Source organism: Patiria miniata, unplaced genomic scaffold, assembly GCF_015706575.1.
Source record: "Patiria miniata isolate m_02_andy unplaced genomic scaffold, ASM1570657v1 HiC_scaffold_23, whole genome shotgun sequence".
In the NCBI taxonomy this organism is placed as follows: Eukaryota; Metazoa; Echinodermata; class Asteroidea; order Valvatida; family Asterinidae; genus Patiria; species Patiria miniata.
Window position 1 is genome coordinate 6,104,383 of NW_024037062.1, and position 20,471 is coordinate 6,124,853.

Consider the following 20,471-nt stretch of genomic DNA (forward strand, 5'->3'; position numbering starts at 1 on the left):
GAGTCACCGTGCAGAGAATCCTAAAAATCTGAAGTGTGGCCATACTTGCACCTGCCACAAACGCGGTATATGCCATCAACGCAGAGTTGCTAATGACGTCAAGAGGTACCTAATTACGCAAATGGCCGTCGGTCCATGGGAACGAGGCAACCCACCTTAGCCGCTGGCCCTCGTCTTTGAAGTGCTGCTTGGGAAACACCATCCCTGGGTTCGAGTTGAGTGGAAGTGACACATGATTGTGTAAGTACATGTCATCCAGCCACCATCTGTTTGACTGGAGCACAACAACACAGGCGATATTAATAAATGATACTCGAGTTGCCCGAAGATAAATTGCTTGTGCATATCGCCAGCCCTTCTTTTTAATAAGACCTGGAGTTGATAAAACCTTACAGAGTGAGTGGCTGCCTAAAGTTATACCTTGGCAGGACTGTAAACAAAGTAGTCCTGAACCTGGAGGTTTAAGATCATACCGAATGAAGTGCTTTTGAAATACAAGGAAACCGCAAGATAAGAACTTGTCTTAAGAACTTGCATCTCCAAATTAAAGGTATTTGCCGTTCAGAAATGAAGTTGCACACATTTATGAGGAACACGAACAACAACTAACACAATTTTGCCAAGAATTACATATTAACACCCTCATTATGTGAGAATGAGGCATTTCTTTTAAGTCTTTGGTACTGTTCGTTGGTAATTTTGTATTTTCAACAATCTTTGCGATATATTTGGAAACACGAATAACGATTCTTTATTAGGCCTAATTAATGTTTGGCAAAAAACATGGGCCACGGTTTAATCGCTGGTTACAGTAGCTGCGTCCGTCATAAAGCACAACGTCGAGCCAGGACTTTTGACCATCGTTTGACTAGATTCGTTCGAACGTTGATATTAGTGCGCAGGCGTAAGTTACATTCCAAATCAAGCACTATCGACAACTGGTTCTCGCCTGAACTTACACTTACCTGGTGACCCGGATCAATACTCCCTTCTGCGTATAACATGACCGAGTTCGGAATGCATAAACGAAGTTTATAGCAAGTGACCTACCAACAATGCTTTGCGAATCTGCCTTTCCTTCGCAAGATTTTTTGAAACGGATCAGCGATTTTTGCGGCCCTGGATAGGTGGGGGGTGGGGAGGGGGGTGGGGGACGGCCATTCATATTTACCCAATTAGCCTGGGACTCTGCATACTCCAATAGTTTCATTTGCAGGTACTCCCCCGGCCCTCCTGGTCTACCAAACTCCCGGACCAAACTTTCAGTAATGGCATACTGTTCCCTGGAAACCGTTGCCCTTAGTGACTGCAGGTATGCCGCCAAGGTGTTGTGCAGTGGAGGCACCGGAAGACGAGGAAGCGGTTTCTGTGATAAAAAAAAATAAACAAAAAATATAAATCACAAATAAAAAAATTATAATAAAACAACAGAAATAAAAAAATAACCACCACCAATTTGAGACACGCTTGTGTTGTTCCACTTTTCAAGTCACTGTGTAATTCTTTACTTGTCAACTGTGATTGGAAATAAAAGAGGAAAACTAGAGCAGGCGACATAATTCGTGTTTGAACATTCATTTCTTGTGGATTGCAACTTTGTTCAAATTCTTGGGAAAAAAGGAGAGAAATTTGAATAAAAATCAATGCCAACATTTTAAACTTCGCGCGAAAGACCACGATTGTTTGAAAGGTATATAGCATCATTTGCGTTTCATGCATTTTATTCTTGTCCTCCCTCCCCCCCAAAAAAAAAAAACCACTCAAAATCCAAAGAAGAATGTTACAAACCTAACCTGTTGAAGTTGCAACTTATTGAATATTTCACTTTTCGAGAAACAATGAAGATTTTGTCTTTATTTCCAAACATCAGTCAACTGACCAATCGTTGGAAACCACATACATTTCATGATTTCTTCCAAATGACAGCAGTTCAGACGAAATAATCTAACAGGGTGTTTTGTACCAGCGCGTTCTTTATTTCAAATTAGTTTTTGTTTCCATAATAAATTAGAAAGTTAATCTTAAGATACATATTCCTTTAAAATGGACATGTTTCAATACATTCGACACAAACGCACATTCATTAATGAATACAAAAACGATTTGCACCAAAACAAAAAGAAAGTTGTTAAAAGAGTTAAAAACATGGGTGGTAGGATATTGAACACAATTTTAGTTTACCTTAAATCATTTAATATCTTGTTTTTTCAGAAACGTATATATTAGTAATGCATAAACACATTAATTAAATGGTGAGTATCGTAAGGGACCTGTTATTGTACATTCATAAATACCTAAGACAGTGCGTTTACCCATTCCTATTGGTCGAGAGCCCGTTACGTGGCCGGTCTTAAACATCGGGTCATTATCAGTGTCCAGACTCCGAACCGGTCTCAAACATCTTGTTTAAAACCAGCCAAACACATATTTATTCCCTTATTAATCTTATTCATGAAATAAAACTGAATAATTAACATATTACTTCAAATTTCTTAAACGATTTTGCTAACTGACCACATGAAGTATTTCAATAGCACTTGGCGGATATTCTGATTGATTTTCACACGACTGCGGCGATCATGTTATTTCCTTCTTGAACAGGTCATTCCAATACCAATTCACATCTAACAATTCTACCTTTTGAAACATGAAACACCCCTTAAGAAGCTTGCATTGACACATGCTGTCGGAACCAAACCCCGCGATCGTTCACCGGTCTGTAATCGCCATGGTAAGATTGCAGGACTCTTCCACCCCGTTATGTACAACTCACTGACAACTTCACGTCTTAAATAGCGTCCTTGATTTTTTTCCCTGTTGGTTTGAAATACCCCGACGGAGGGCTAGCATCCAATATTAAAAGGTAGATTGGACCACTTCCATCTATCAAAAAAGAAACCCACCAAATTATTGTTGAAATGCTTACTTGATTTATAAAGATTGTAATGCAATTAACCTCCCTTAACCTCCCTGTGAAATGATTCTTTCTGGCCTTCAATTTGAAGAAAACAATAGAAAACGGTCATTCCCAATGATGCGTCAAAAGACACATTTTTGGAAATTTCCGTTGGCAGTTGGTTTGTAATTGAGCGAATCCGTGAATGGGTGCAAGCACGTTGACACGACGCACACGCGTGCCCGGTTGCCATTATTAGGGAAGTTTAGCTGCACGTCTTACTACGCGAACGGCGACTCGAACGCGTAGGCCATTTATCATGTTTTTTTCTCTCGCGCAACGTATTGCTAAACCTCTCGAATCATGTCCCGAATTCTGATTTTGGGATTCTGTCATGACTCGGCAACTTTTGAATTGAAATCGAGATCCAGAAAATATTGGGGTTTTTTCTCTCGAATCGTACCGCATTCACAGAGCTAATCCTTCATTAAGTAGTTGTTAAACACCCGTCTTTAAATTTGAGCACTTTTATTGCTTCAAATGACAAAAAAAGAAATTCGCACCAAATGTCTATTCTACCTTTAAAATCAGACGAGGCAAGCCTAGTAAAGCGGTTCCAGAGCTTACAAAATTATAGTTAATTCAGGAAAATTTTTCCCTGAAATTCTTTTCATACAACTTTGTACACAATAGGCCGGATTTAGCCCAATCATTGGCGTCACGGGGATTCCTATATAGGGTGAGTCTCCCACAAAAACGGGAAAGGTTGCCAGTTTTTGTTTCTGCTCCTCAACCAACATTCGATTTGACTATTGAGTTCATTCAGTATAAATTTCACTGATATCCATCCGTGCATGCAACAAATAACCTAAAACACTACCGACAGAATGTTTTCCAATATTTCCACAGGGGTTTTTAACGTTATTTAATGGCACCAACAAGAACCTGAACAAGGGGCGCCGAAATCTCCAGATGTTCTTTTCTGTGGGGTTTCTCCAGGACTGGGTGTACCACATTATGCCAAACACCCTGCAGGATTTTCGCCAACAAATTACTGGTGAAATCCAAGCCATTAGAAGAACACGGTTTGTCCGCAGAGCTACTGCAGACATGAGGACTCGGGCAAAACTATGCATTGATCTGAATGACAGACAGGTGGAAGGTCGAGCAGCAGTACAGTGAACACGTGAACCTTATCTGCTATTTAGTTTCAAGCTCAAATGTAATTCCAAATGATTGATGTCCTGTTCTGTTATTCCATTTAATTCCTTCATTGTCTGGAGATCCATTGTTGCCATTGTGTACATAGCAAAAGGCCAATTCTGAACATTGTGTTGGTAGTGTTTTGGGGGTGGTCACAAAGAAAGGCTTGTATCATTTGCAGGCATGGATGAATATCAGTGAAATTTGTACTGAATGAGATCCATACCCAAATCTAATGTTGGCTGAAGAGAACGACAAACTTGTAACCTTTCCCGTTTTTGTTGGAGACATTTTTTTTTTACTCACCCTTTATGATAGCACCTCCCGGCTCACAAGTGCCAGTCAGTGAGTCAGTACGTCAGTCAGTCAGGTACAAAGAGGACAATTTGCCGGTCCTCTCTGGGATCAGCACTTACCAACAGACTGTCAAGCTCAGTATCATTCCCTTGTTTTATACCAACCATAGGTCTTTCCAGCTTAAATGATTTAATTTATGAATAAACATTTTCAAGTAACATGTTCACCGCCTTGTTTTTCGCATGATTTTATGGACTTATTTGCCGCTGGCAAATATTTAAACAGACTTCTCCTCTTGCAGAAACGGGCCCTTCGAATAATAAACTTCTCAGATTTTAATGCACATACAGATCCCCTGTTCTTAAAACATAAAACTTTAAAACTCGATGATATTTATCATTATCAGCTTGGGTCCCTCATGTACAAGGTCGCCAGTAACAATATACCTTCCTCCATTAAAAGTATTTTTTCTCGGAATCTCGAAATTCATTCTTACTTTACTCGTCAAGCCTCTAATTTTCACATTCCATACACCCGTACTTCTTTTGCCCATAAAACGGTTAAACACGAGGGACCCATGCTTTGGAATTCAGTTCCTGATAAACTTAAAGCCTCTAAAAACATTTCGACCTTTAAACGTATTTACAAATCTATTTTGTTAGAAGCTTATAGCTGAATCTCTGCAATGCAATTGTTCATTTAAATCCAGTTAGCGAGCCTACATTGTATATAGCCCATGCCCTTAGGTACTTGTCTGTTTTTGTTTGTTCACATCTGTAAGTTAAACTTAGCTTTTGTAAGCAACATGTGCACTGAGCCCTGTTGGTATTTTTGTCTCCCAATCTCATGCCCTCTCTTTCATCTTCTTTCTGTAGGCTCAATGCACGTGTTTGCCTTATATAGGGACTTACAAGCTACAAGCTTTGCTTCCTAATGGATCCCTCTGCAGTATCACTTGTTCGTTAATTGCATCTTTATATATCCATTTATTTATTTATTTATTTATTTATATATTACTTTCTATGATTAACTTTTGTTGGATTAATACTGTGGAATAAATAAACCTGAAACCTGAAACCTGAAACCTGAAACCTGAAACCTGAAACCTGACTTTTTTAATTGATTGCTTGTACCAAAAAACAAAGATCCAACAATGATGGATTCCATTTATATCATTAAACAGACTCGTGAAATAAAATCCCATACTACTTACCCTAACTTTTTTTGAAATTAATAGTTTTCTGATATTGAAAAGGAGACAGCCAGTCGAAGGAATATAAAAATAAAAAAAATTACAAGACTGCAAAAAATTAATAAGATATATGGTGACGTCGAAAGCTACCACACTACGCGGCTCATCCTTCTTCAGAACGTAATCGATCAGAAAATGAGTTGTTTGCTTCATTACCGCGTGATACGGTTTGGCACCTTGACTTCCGCTTGCTGTCATCACTTTGATGTTTGAAGGTCGCCCGTCTGAGACATGTTCACACACGACTGCATACTCACACAGTACAGAGGATGTGGGGTTTGTTTTCTAAGAAGCATCGCTCGGAATTTTCACATGATTCAAACTATTTCACTCATTTTCCTGAATTGAGATTAATCTGGTGTCCACGGGTAAGAGGACCTTATTGAGGCGGTACAGATGTCGCATGCGCACGTTAACTCGACCAATATGATTGCCAGCATACTCACGTGATGCCGACATTCAGCAACTTCTCTTTTCTGCATGCATATATGATTGAAACATGGGCGGTTTAATAGTGTTTGTTGTTAATGCTTCATGTGCAGTGTTGCAGTCGAGTCATTTTAGTCGAGTCCGAGTCCGAGTCTCGAGTCATGTGGGTCGAATTCAAGTTCGTGTCGCTGGATTGAGTCCGAGTGCGAGTCCCGAGCAATTTGATTCAAGTCTGAATCACATTTCTACGCCATGCAGGAATATGCATGGAAATGGATATAAACAAATGTAATCAATACGAAGTGATGTGCTTTGGTGGGATATTGAGGGGGGGGGGTATTTAATAACAAATGTTATCATTTGCACAAACAATATTCAGGGTTTTTTTACGATGCTTTAACGTTACTTTCGGAAATAACATCGACATTATGTTTGTAAAAGATAATTTGTTGGGCTAAATAAATATACGTGACTCGGGAGTCACGAGTCTTCTGAGTCATGATGGTCGAGTCCGAATCTTGAGTCCGAGTCATTTGCCGCTGTGAATCGAGTCGAGTTCGAGTCACAGAAGTTGTGTCTCTAGACTAAAAGACGTTCTCGAGTCCGACACCTGGACTCGAATCATACAACACTGTATAATGGTGGCAAAGTAGACAAATCTGGGCGCGCTATCACATCTATATCATTGAGGCCCCCTTCAATGGCGAAAGCTTTGTGCTAGCTATTGTTAAGATAATCCGTCACGAGGCAGTTGCTTTTGAACAATAGCATGCACAATGGTTTCATTGAAGAGGCCTCGTGAATGTACCTCGTATTTGTCCCATTTTTTTATGCGACGGCCGATTTTAGTCTGAAATTGATATGTTATAGGTTTGGTCAAAGAAAACATGGTTTTGACTCACAAAAATTCACATTTCAATGCTTTTCTTTATAATAATAACCGAAACAGATACCATTAGGGAGACATTCCCCGAGACTTGTTCGCTCATTTCCCCCCCCCCCGACTTTCCTGACCCCTAACCCCAATTTTACCTTATCCTACCCCAACGAATGTAGGTATTTTTACTAATTGGACCATAAGCATGGACCATAATTGCGACTGCAAAGTGTTGCCTCTAAATAGGAGTTGAGGCATTAGGGAGACATGGAAATGTCTCCCTTATGCCACATGTCTCCCAAAGGTATAACTTTGATGTTAAAGTGTCTCCCAAATGGGAGCCACTTTTTAAATCGGTTTCCATGGCAGCCGTGGATATCCTACAGATAATATGGTAACATATTTACTCCCGATACAAGTAAAAGGAAAAGTCACCCAATTTCATGCCGATTGACCAAAGCGTTCAAGAGCAAGTACAAGAAGTTTTACGGGGGGTCACACTAGTTTTGCCCCCACCCCCGATCCTGATATTGTAAAATGTTCCATCCATGAATTTCGATGAGAGTTAGTAAAACTTTGTTATTCATATATATATATATATTGCGTTGTTAGGACTAGTATTAGCGATTAAATTACTTTTATTGTTTTAGCATTATTTGCACATATAGTGTGGGTATATGTTTTTTTTTTTTTTTTTTTACAAAAGCTGTTGTTAAAAAGTCCATTAAATTGAAATAAAGGTTACGGCATCCACAACGCATCAAAATGTTTATCACAACCAAATTGTTGGGGTTATTTTTAACATTAGTCACGTTGTTTACTCTACACATGAATATACTGTGTAAATTACCGACTTGGACACTGACGACTTTTTAGCCAATTTTGTCTGGTTCCGAGGTGAACTGCAATTCAAGATCATTAGGAAAATACACAATTGTTAGGTTTTATGCAGTTCTACATCCATTTGGGGGGTAAATAAACATGTTTGGAACCTTACCCGCTTATGGGACTGACAAATTACGCGGTCAATGAAAAAAAACGGGTTAAGTAAAAGCACTGGATAAAGTTACTTTTACTGTATTAGCATTATACGGTTAATTTGAGTAGAAATTTACCAAATATTTGAAAGAATTTGCCATAGAATGTAGGCAGTTGGTATTTATGCAAAATACCCTCAACAAATGCTTGACTTTTTTTTTTACTGTGGACATGATATTTTGGAGCACCGTCCTGTTACAGAACACCATTAATGTTGAGACCCTTGCAATGGATTCCATTTTGATATTTTGTTATAGAGGCTGAATATTCATTCATGAGGAGTCTTTAAACAGTCATCGCATAGTCCAGTCATATGTATTTATCTATTCCATTTCTTTACCCAGGGTATGCCCAAACACTTAAGAACTGGTTTGCATTGGGTCTCTTCACACATTAAAATTATTAGGCAATGTTAAGTAAACTTAAACTCGTAAGGAAAAGTACATTGGTGAAACATGCGACTAGCATTAATATTTACAAAAAACGAGTATCTCAAAATATTGAAGAAATAAAGATATATAGACATTGTTTTCGGTATGATGTTAGACAACAACTCCGTTGAAGTTTCAGCTCTATGGATACTACAGTATATATATTTTGTGAAAACATAGAAAACATATGCATAATGTTTTGGTATCCTACGTGGATTTCGTTGTTAGCAATTCTGATTATTTGATTTCGTTGTTAGCACTTCTGATTATTCGTTGTTGGTGTTGTTGTTATTGTTGTTGTTGTTGTTGTTGTTGTTGATGTTGTTGTTGCTGCTGTTGTTGTTGTTAAACTTCAACTCTGGTTTGTGTTTTCTTCAATTCCAGTCAATTTTTTTCAGAACTGAATGGAAGATGATCAGTACCATTAGGAACATTATATTGTTTTAGATGCTTTGAAGGTTTACCATTTAACTACTCGTCCAAAACGTGACAAATATTCGTCAGCAACTTCTACTGGTAAATGAGAATATGGTTGGCACATTCGTCAGCAACTTCTACTGGTAAATGAGAATATGGTTGGCACATCCGTGGTCGTCAAAGATTTACCGGACAGAAGGTGCATTGCCTGAGAAATCGTGATATGAATTCAAGCAGTCATAAACATTACTAGCAATATTCGACGGTTGTATACTCTTATTCGTTTCCAACTAGTACATGTATTGCTTTTACGCGAAGAACAGAAATATAGGACAGAGTTACCTATCTTCTGCACGGGCCATTAATTTAACGACTCTCCTAAAATGTTTCTTTGTTATATAGGGTGTTTAAAAAAAAAAGGGAAACCGAGCTTATTTTGTTGATTTCTCTGGTATGACTAATTATTTATGAAAATGGTAACCACCATCTGTTACATAACCATTTGTTCTTTTTCTTGACACCACGAACTCCATTGTACCGTTACGGATGACTGAGCACCAAGTGATGTAACATGCCTGAAATGGCCTTGTACAACATGCACCATAAGACCAATTGAAAGTTATCAGAGAGAGAGAGAGAGAGAGAGAGAGATGTTATCAGGAATGCGTTCACAGCAATGAGAACCAGGGCAGAGGTTTGCGTTGAAAGGAATGGGGGGGGGGGGCATGTTGGAGGACAGTGGGGTTAACGGGGACAGTGATAAACCTTGATATGTTTTAGCAATTTAATAAATGACTTTGATAATGTACGTCCTGGATTTTGTTATTTTCAACATGTTGAAAACTGTCAATGGATCTTATGGTGCATGTGGTACAAGGCCATTTTTGGCATGCCAGTTACATCACTTGGTGCTCAGTCATCTGTGACGGTAAAATGGAGTTCGTGGTGTCAAGAAAAAGAAAACATGGTTATGTAACAGATGGTGGTTACCATTTTCCTAAATAATTAGTCATACCCGAGAAATCAACAAAATAAGCTCGGTTTCCTTTTTTTTTGAAACACCCTGTATATATATTGTATTATTACTGTAGTTTTTTAGAAATAGTTATTTCAATTTTGCCATCAATCTAGTGCATCAATATAGGTTTGTATAATATACATTTATCTTGAATACTGGATAAAAAAAACATTTACGACAACATTTGGGTATAAGGTGAAGCGAGTTGCGTTTGTACCCTAACCTATTGACAAACAAGCGTACATGACTGGATACAGTAACAATACATGACCAAGGACACTCACACTGGAATTTATATGCTTGTGGAGTAATTTTTTTGTTCTCGTGTACTAAAAAAAAATGAGTTTGAAAATATAGTTTCAAAATGCTCTTATTTTAACCAGAATAAATTTCCTGGGCTTAAATTCGGAATTAATATCCCTTATATAAAATACTTCAATTTGCGACAAATCAACACACCTTGGAAACGCCTAGTTTTTGAGTAAAATCCATATATCTATCTCGTGATAACCTCGTGGAGACGTATTCACCTATAGAAAATTGCCCTGTGGAGACGTATACAATATTTTGTTCCTCATTATACCCATGTCTCCAAAGGGTACCGTGTACCAGATCAATTGGGCACACACACGACACAACCATACAATAAATCACAATAAACCTTTGTTTATACTCTTAACTTTTCGCAACAGCTCTCATTGGTTTTGTACACGTTTTCTAACCGAAGAGTCCTCAATTTGGTTCCTGTCCTCGATTCATCGATGATATTGCACGTGTCTGTCCATGCCAGATCATTTTGTTTTTGTAGCAGATCGTTATCTTTTTCAAGTACGTGTCTGAAGGGCTCAACGAGATATGAGAAAAACACAATGCGCGTATTACTGTTCCTCGTCATTTGTTATATACACATTATAAACATTCAACTAGGCATGAATTACTGATCACGGAATGGGCGAAAACCCCGAAAAAGACATTCCCAATCCGGCTCCAAATTCATACCATGGTAACCAAGTATAGTAACTCCGTAGATCTGGGCATTTTGAACTAAATATCACTGCGCACTGTGTGCAGTTCTGATCTGAATGTAGCTAAGGGATATATAGTTCTGAGTTGTTCATGCAAATTATTACACATATTTGCACCACTCACAGCGAAACCTTTGCATATACTTGACTGTAGGCGGCAACATTCTTAAGACACCAAATCATAGTCATGGCTTAAGAAGCCGTCAACGTGTCCAATATTTATATTAATAATGATACTGATTTATTGGGTTAATATGTATCAGGCTATAAACGGCTTTCTGTCATCCTCCCAATCTGTATGCGAACGGCTGTTTCATGTCAGCAAAGGAAACCGCTTAAAATGTCAATACCAATATAAAGTAAATGAACTTTGAATTTTTTGCAAACAGTAATAACATCGACTTTGAAACTACTTTCTTTTCTCATGTGTTGACAACGGAGCTTTAAATACAATTTTAGGTTAAGTTCATGAAATTCTCATTTCAGTATATGCAGTGATTTTTTTATTTTATTTAAATACGTATCCCATCCTCTACTTACACTGTAAAAATGGTGCTTAGGATTTAAACACATTTCTAAACATTTATTCTGTACCCACTTTTTCCACACGTTTAGCATCATGACATGTTTAGATGTCCTTTTTTCTGTGACACGCATTATCCGTTTGACATGTTCAATGAATAATATGTTTAGCATTTAAACACCTTCCTAAGCGCATTTAGATATACAATCCTAAACACATGTCCAAAACGTAAACACGTTTAGTTTCACAACATTAAAAAGTGGTAAACGTTTAGAATTGAAACACATTTCTTAACGTTTTAAACTCTAAACACGTTCTGATGTGTTTAAATGCTAAACACTGTTTTTACAGTGTACTGTCACATGCCCACCTTGTAGGAAACCCTGGGTTTACTTTTAAAAGCCGTAATTATTAGGTCACATGCCCGGAGGAATGACATGAGACTCAGCCACCGACGGCAGCCACACAACGAGAAAGCCCCTTTAAGTGAATAGCGCTTCGCTGAGCATGACGTGAATGTTACTACTTTTATCTGGGTCCCCAATGAATGAAAATATAACGGTGATTCCCACATAAGTCACCGGAGTGAGAAACTCGAATCTTCAGCCCCACGCTGGAGTGAACACGGACTGATCCGACATGATGTCACGGGATTTAGTCAACTTAGGTTCCTTCCTCTCCCCCATACCCAATCGGTTACCCTGGATACGGCTTGTTGACTTTCAGACGAGCTACTCGAGTCGTGAGAGCGTTATGCTTCATGATCACCGTCTCTTGACCTATTTCTCCCTTCACGCTGCTATTTTCTTTTCCCGTGCATGTTCTCCTACTACTGGGGATAATCATGTGTCATGTATCAAACATGAAATAAATTATCACTCGCAGCTAATCTATTGATGCAATGGCTGGATTATTATATCAACAGACTCTCGCAAGAGAGACTCCAAACAGTGAGTTTCAAGGGAAGAAAGCTTGTTTTTGTTTTCCGAATGCTCTCATATTTCTTAGGAGTAAAAATTCACTCTATTTGAGTGAAATCAACGAGTGAAATAAGAGACAAGACGATTAAAAGTGAAATTCATTGAATCACATATAGAAATAATGTTCACTCAAGTTGCAATTGAAGTAGATCTTTTTCAAAGTATTTCATACTAAAATTAGAGTTATTTTCACAACAAATCGTCCAGTCACTTTCTACATTATAATAAAATGCTTTTCTGGATATCGAACCATGCTACTAACATAGAAAATTGCTCATTTAAATTGATCATTTTTACTCTATGTGCAAATTGTATAGATGCAAAACATTTCGGAGCATCCTGCCTATAAATTAGATTTGTATCGAGCGGGTTCTGCTGGACATCTTGGGGAAATTTCAATATCGCACGCGAGGATTATTAGCTTCCAAGAGATTGTGATTCGATTGAGAGAGATTATGCCTTTGGTTGAAGACGGGTAAGAGGATTGCAGTATCGAGGCTTCGTCGATTGATTAAAAGCCGAAATAGAATCAGTACCTTGGCATATACATGTAGCTACACATACCATCCGCCATCCTCCAATTGCCGAAATGAGAATTGGCAGACTTGCTTCATTCAGATTTCCTCAAGAGTTGTTTCTTGTAAGGGGGTTGGTGGGGTGGGGATGGGCTTAAGATGATGTGATCAGGATATGTTTTTGTTTAGTTTAATTAAGAAATCGCAGGTAAACGTTTAGATGGCGCTTTGCTTAATAATGTCCTCTTTTCGATTTGGAATGTTACAGAATGCGATTTTATTCAAAAGTGCAATGGTATCTTAAGGGGATCTTTGGTCATTCATAAAGTAAGATACGATAAATCGATTTATATGTGCCTCTATGCCATACCTAAGGCCAAAAAAAAAAAGTCTCCGGTTTCTGGTATGGAGCTTGTCCAAAAAGTGGGGCGGCGACGCGGCTTTTTTTTTTTTTTACCTGACTTTTTTGCTTCAAATGCCGACTGATGACTGCAAATGGTGCCCGACTAAACTTAGTACAAATATATGGGAGTCCAGAGAGGCCACATAAAGCTTATTCTCTATCATAACCTCATCTAAAAACACGTTAAAATTGTGCAGCAGCAGGATTCCAGTCAAACCTGACGGTTTTGAGACATCATCTTTTATTGAAAAAAAAAACTTTTTTCATTTTGCCGACGCGCATGGCTACGGCGACGCGCGCGCATACCAGAAACCGGAGACTTTTTTTTTTTTGGCCTAACAGGGGGTTCATATTGGCATAGTGAAACTTTTCTCGCCTTCCTCCGCCGTGAACCGGGTTCAAATCCCACTGGGCCAATATGTGTATTGGATTTTCAATCCCTACCTGATTCCATGGATGTTCTCCAGAATATTCTTCTGGAGTTACCTCCCAACTCTAAAACTAATTTCTTCTCTTTGTCTTCTCTGTACAAGTTTCTTCGGGCTTGCGAGCTTCAATGCCCTGGGCGCTTTTGCATGATAATTAATAAAGGTTTTCCCGACTACTTTAAAACATTTTCCATTCAAATTCACCAACTCTTACATGCAATTTCGTCCGAAAAAAAGCCACACGCTTTTAACAAAACAAATTTAGTCATTTACCATTCAATTTCAAAGTTTGGCCACCCTCTTCAGTCTCCGGATCGAGAGATCAAATTCGTCTAACCTGTTGCTGAATGGCGGCATTCAGAGATCGAATTCGTCTGATATAAATCAGTTAGAAGAATTTGATTTCTGAAAAATAAGGTGTGGTGTCGACGAGACGAAATCGAATGTTCCGGGCCGAAAACGTGTGCTCATTGTTTGAATTTGCTTAAACTGAATTTGAAATTGTCTGACAAAAGACGAAATTAAACATTGGAAGCGCACTAAATCGATGTTGATTGACGAATTTGAATATTAAAAACGGTGAATTCGAATGATACACTTTTAAAATAGCCGGGAAAACCTATAGTGATATAATAATATTACTAACAAAAAAAAACCCTTTCACATACTGCACATTTTAGTGGATTTGCTAGATGATATTTTTTTTCCGTATGCACCTGTTTACATGTTGCTAAAAAGAGCAGAACTAAAGGGGCGGAGCCAAAAGGACAGATTTATTTTCTGTTCTTTAGATAGAAGGTGGTTCAGGCAATCAATGCCCCAAACAGAGAACCCAAATAGGACGCTTGCACGAGGGCCAATCGCATTTGAAGCTACTTAAGAGTCGTCAACGTCACATTATGTACGCACTTGAACCCTCCGATGATGGGAAGGGTAAAACTGAAGTAGCATGAATGTTCAACTGTACGCCTTAAAGCCTATGTTACCTACTTCAGAGGTCCCTGAAGTATTGGTGTAAAGTGCATGAGGAAGGGGCAAAACTGTCAATCGGCCGAGATTTTCTGTTTGTACTTAAACTGCCATACAATGGCTTCTTGTAGGGCTAAACAAATCTAAATGTATTCGTTAGCACGTTATTATTCTTCATGAGGAATGAAAAGAGAATTTTATTTTTTTCGTTTACAGAAGGAGAATTGAGAAGGATAATTTTTTTAACAGAGAAACACTTTGTGGGGATATAAAAAGCAACAACAGGGGACACTAACTTGCCAAACTGAATAAATTCAAAGGAAATTCACCCGCTCGATAATATGCAAAATTTACTCCGGATGTCGGGCAAGGGAATATTAGATCTTGTAGGTAGCGGGGCGCAAGTGTGGATCCCTCCGCGTGCCTCTTAGCAGAATTTACCATCCAATTAGCCCGACCGCGGATCAGTTACCTGATTGAATTCAAGGGCGCGTTGGGGCCGATGCGTCAATTTCACGCCGCGGTAAGTTGCGATTAGGCAGTGCGCAGCCCGGCCGAGATTTGAGGACTAGGTATTACAGACGGGATGCTCCTTTCTTACTTGGAATGCCTATCAAATGTTTACGAAATATGCAACAAAATAAACAATATTATTTCAAAGAATAATATTCAATATTCACGGTTTTTACTCTATACCATTTAGGAAACAATTTGATTTCAGCCCAGTCTGAAAGCGGATAATATCTTATAATATATATTACACGTGCACAATAGCATTAAAATGATACCGTAAAATATTTACAGAATAATATGGAATAGAATATTCTTAGAATACATTTGATATTCAATTTTTTTCCTTTCTATACATGAATAGGAAACCATTTGGTTTCAGGAAGTATAACAAAAGGCTATTGTTCATTCAATGTATACGACACCTGTATCATAATAATTAAATTATACTTTTCATTATTTACAGAAGAAGAATATGGAGGAGGATAAATCCGCTTATATTTTCTAACTAGGATTTAGGTGATCAAAGAAAGTGTCGATCATATAAAATGTCCCCCAGTCAACATGACTACAAATAGGAGTAAAAATGGATGTTAAAATCTGAAAGGAGAGAAAAACACCAAGGCCATTTGTTAAAATATCTTGGAACTTAAAATGAGCATTAATTGCGAACCGCATGGTGTCAAGCGTGGATACGTACGTTATACACTACGCATAACTGCGTAAGGATGCAGACCAACCAAGTACCAAGTTAAGTACCAACCAAGTACCAAGAACCAACCAAGTACCAAGTAAACACACACTTAAGACCAGTAAATCGGTCCGTAATTGCCTACGCCGGCCAAATCACGAGTTGCATGCCCTCAAATTCTTCGGTATTTTAGCATATTGTGGCCATGAACTTGAGGGTTTGCACAAAATATGTGTGGAAGCCGTGCAGAGGACTGCGAGCTCGTATTGCTGCAAAATGTGGATGATGATTAGGCCCTAAAACGGCTCTATTTTGAACTGGAGCGCAGACGTCCATTTTCAAAATGGCGATGGGCTTCAGGACTGCTTTTAGGGGTGATCATCTTTGGATGGAATTTTCTCCCAAAAGTCATTGGCTACCTCCCAGAAAATTGACAGAAAATGAAAGATGATGTAATAAGCTTTAATTTGATGTAAGTCTTGAACACCTCAGAGAGTTGTGAGCATTTTTTCCTGAATTTTTTTAAATGGGGCATTTATCATTGGGGTTTTATCAGAAACAGCGCCACCAAGGGTCAATATGGCGTTCGATTTGCAAAGGTAAGAATGTGTGGATTCTTTAATAGGTCATTGCTTTGGTAGAGGACACAAGTCAGCGCCCTTCATGATATCCGTCATTAACGTTTTTATTATATGAAATCGGCCACTGTTTGCTATTGCCTATAGAACTATTGATTCCCTATAGGTACATTCAAATTCAGAACTACGCAAAGCCAGAAGTGAGGGATATTTAGTTCAAAATGCGCTGATCTACGGAGTTATATACTTGGTTGCAATGGTATTAATTTGGAGCCGGATCGGGAATTTCCCGTGTTTTTTTTTCCTTTTCAAAAAGCTTTGTGGGATTTTCGCCCATCCCGTGATCAGTAATTCATGCCTTTTTCAATTTAAACAAATTGTACAATGTATATCTGCTTTTCTTTAATGTTTCGGAGAGACGTGTACTTGTTTTGTAAATATTTATGTTCATCGTATGTTTCACCAATGTACTTTTCCTGATGATTTTAACTTTACTTAACATTATTGAATAATTCAGTACAAAACCAAGGCCCAAATGAAAACCAGTTGTTAACTGTTTGGGCATACCCTGAGTAAAGAAATAAAACAAGTAAATACATAAATACAATTTTCAAAAAATCCTTATTATCAGGTTATTAAACAAGCTCTAGTGTTCTTTACTTAACCAGCTGAATAATTCTCAATTTTATATCGCTGGTAAATTAATCAAAATCACTGTTATTGTTGACAATTCTTTAAAAAAAACTTACAACATTATACATTTGAAGGAAATTCCAATCAAGTTCATGCTCAGTACCAAATTCATTCAGATATGCATGTTTCATAACGCGTGGAATGCACTTTTCTTATCATAACAATCTATTAGATGCAGCTGGATGTACTTTCAGTTATTTTATGTGAATACAGATCCCTACAATACAATAACACTATCATAATAATTATAATAATAATATCACAATGCAAGGCTAGTCATCGCTTGCGGACGTGTTTACTGCCTTAAATGCACATTTTAAACAAAGGTACTATTTTACAAATATATAATATATATAAAAATCCGAAATCCATCCTGTCCATGCATGTAGCGCATTCAATAATCACATTGAGCGTATATGTTTATAAAAATGTGTTTTCTTTAATCTTTGTTATGGAAACTCAAATAAACATATGCTACTGAGATACAAAAGTATACGTTGATATAAAAACAAACCAAATTTGTAACAAAACAGAAACGAGGGTGTTCGCTTTAGCTTAATGATAAAATCGCTTAGTACAATTATTAAAATAAATTACTAAATACAGCCATCAAATATATTGTTCTTTTTATAATTTGAATAGAACTAATTTATCGCTAATGCTGATATTTACTTCTCGTAGCTTAGGGATGAGTAAGGGCAATTGAAACGGATAAAGCAGCCCTTTTCCTCCTACATGGTGGTGCACAAAAAACAGGAAACCCACTTTTGAACTACTTGTTAAGCATATTTCACAAAATCAATTTAATGGTATTAAAATATTGATCTTTAAACAAAAGTAACGAAAAAATGATTGCAAATGCATATTTTGTCTCTGAGATATGGTAGTTTAAAAAAACATCATGTGCCAAACCTGTTTGTCCACGGACGGCTTTATTCCATCCGCTTGACTGAGCTCCGGTGTCATGCCAAAAACTGTCCGGTGCCAAATAGTGTCTGCTGAGCAAGCACACGCAGGACAAGTCGTGTCCGGTGCTAAATATATGTATGGTGTCCGAGCGCTGTCATGCATTATAGAACGGATTTCAGTCCGTTCTTACGATACTGTTCGTCAATTTTCTTGCCAAATACTGCACCAAACGATGCTCAAACGTGAGAGAAACCGTCATTTAGCAGTCAGACGAATAATTCGCACAGGCTATACTCTACACACGTACACGCGTGACCTGACACGCAAACACAAAGCTTTTAGCCGAATTTGAGTTTCAGTGTCGGAAATATCAATTCAGAACAAATTCTACAATCAGTTTAATAATAAAAGATATAAAAGTTACAGTTAAGAAACACAATTTTAAAAGGAAACTAAGATGAAAAACGATTTCATTCGTGACGTCTTGGAAGCTGACCGCAAGCACGCCATATGATGCACGCTAAAATTATATAAGCGGACACTATTTGGCACCGGACAGTTTTTGCCATGACACCGGAGCTTGCTTTGAAGATAAACAAATCTACTCTAGACTTACACGTGGACAACAGTGATTTTTGGTGACTTGTATTCAAATTAGCAAAATAACACTATTCTTGCGATTTTTTTTAAAGATTATTTTTTCACCACGTAAGGTTAAAGAGTTATACTTTACTACATTATAAACACAAAAAAAACAGTCCAAATAAGTTCAGTAAGCTAAGCAGGTTAAAATTCCTGTCCAAAGTGGGTTTCCTTCTTTTTGCACCGCCCTGTATACCTCCTTGTTTGCGTATTCTCATAGACCGGTTTCACCTATCTTGATTGTTGCTAAAATTGGCAATTTTATCTTGATTGCCAAACATTAGCAATTATATAAATATGTATATATTTAGAACCCCTTGGGCCCTCGATGACATTCCAGATAAGACAGATCACTATGAACATGCTAATTTTAATGGTGCATCGATTACTCATTGCTTGCTTAATCTCGTGCACTATCTGTGTCTGGGAGTTGAAGCAATCGTCATAATGTGGAAATAGTGGGTCTGGAGATAAGAGCTGTTGGCACAAGATTTCGTGGCCTATTTGTGAATGAATTCTCAATTAAACAACATGTTTTGTTCGGTATTTAGTGACTGTAATTGTTTTTACTTAATGGCGGTGTTCTACTAGTCTGAGTATCACCCGTTATTCCCGGAGCAAGACTCCTGTATGACGTCTGATATGTCTAGACATATACATATATGCAAGCCGCGCGCCAGCCAATCGACTTTACTAAAGTCGACTTTACTAAATCGTGACGTCATTTCATTCCTAAATCAAGACTAAATGGTTTGATTGGTCAATTCGAATGCAGTGTTTTGTAATGCAACAACAACCGGGCACATTATCACGTTACATGATACAGTGTGCGTGATGCAGGTTTTTTTAATCCATTGTCTATGACGCGCAAAGGGTGAATGACCGAAGACCCGATATAGAAAGCGCCCGCTCATTGGTCAAAATCTAGGAGGTCAAAAGGCGGGGTCTTGCCTTATTAATCATCGAATCTGCTCACATATCATAGACCCACGTCACGATTTAGTAAAGTCGACTCCAATTGGCTGGCGCGCGGCTTGCATATATGTATATGTCTAGACATATCAGACGTTATACAGGAGTCTTGCTCCGGGAATAACGGGTGATACTCAGACTAGTAGAAAACCGCCATTAAGTAAAAACAATTATTACAGTTACATAGACAAGTGTTCTACAGGGCACAACACCGTCTCATAGATTTTATATTTGTAAATTAATATTAAAAATTCCAAGATCAAGATACATTTTGTGCTAAAGTATTATCCTCCGTCAACATGAAATGAACAATGCAGGACTTGTTTTTGATTTTTTTTGTGGCTACTTCGTTTACTCAACCTGAACCAAGCTACTAAAATATATGACAGATGCAAGACACCAAAACAACTGTATCTCGTCTTATTTAGCATAGTTGTTGACGTTACTGATTTTTTTCACAGATGCCGAGGGGTCATTGACTTCTTGGACACCATGTGACGAAATACACGTTAAGACAAAGTCATGAGGTTCACGTTAAACAAAAATCAATACTTACCAGCTGGATGGGGTTATTGATGTCATCATCGAGGTCGCCATTGGCCACGTACCTGTCGGTGGTCACGTGGTTCATGTACCCACCTGGCGCCTTTTTTGCTTCTCGCTGGTTCCCAGGGGTGACACCGTTTGTAACAGGCATGGGTCGGTGCTGGTTGATGGCTACCAGGGAACTCATCAAGGCTCCAGCTCTTGGCTGTGCCTGGTTGCGGTTTTATAC

At 38.1% G+C, this 20,471-nt stretch overlaps 1 protein-coding gene across 2 annotated transcripts in view; it reads right to left on the reverse strand.

The window, feature by feature from the left end:
• The window catches only part of LOC119731317 (choline O-acetyltransferase-like), a 37,876-nt gene extending 17,405 nt beyond the window's left edge, over positions 1–20,471 (reverse strand). Inside the window, exons 1-4 of one of the 2 annotated variants that reach the window (XM_038204469.1) lie at positions 20,253–20,377; positions 7,805–7,856; positions 1,172–1,366; positions 156–274 (exon numbers count right to left, since the gene is read on the reverse strand). In XM_038204469.1, coding sequence (XP_038060397.1) covers positions 156–274; positions 1,172–1,366; positions 7,805–7,856; positions 20,253–20,293 — 407 coding nt within the window. In that variant the 5' untranslated portion in view covers positions 20,294–20,377. Of the gene's footprint in view, positions 1–155; positions 275–1,171; positions 1,367–7,804; positions 7,857–20,252 lie in introns of both variants that reach the window. The other variant, XM_038204468.1, reaches the window with a different exon arrangement.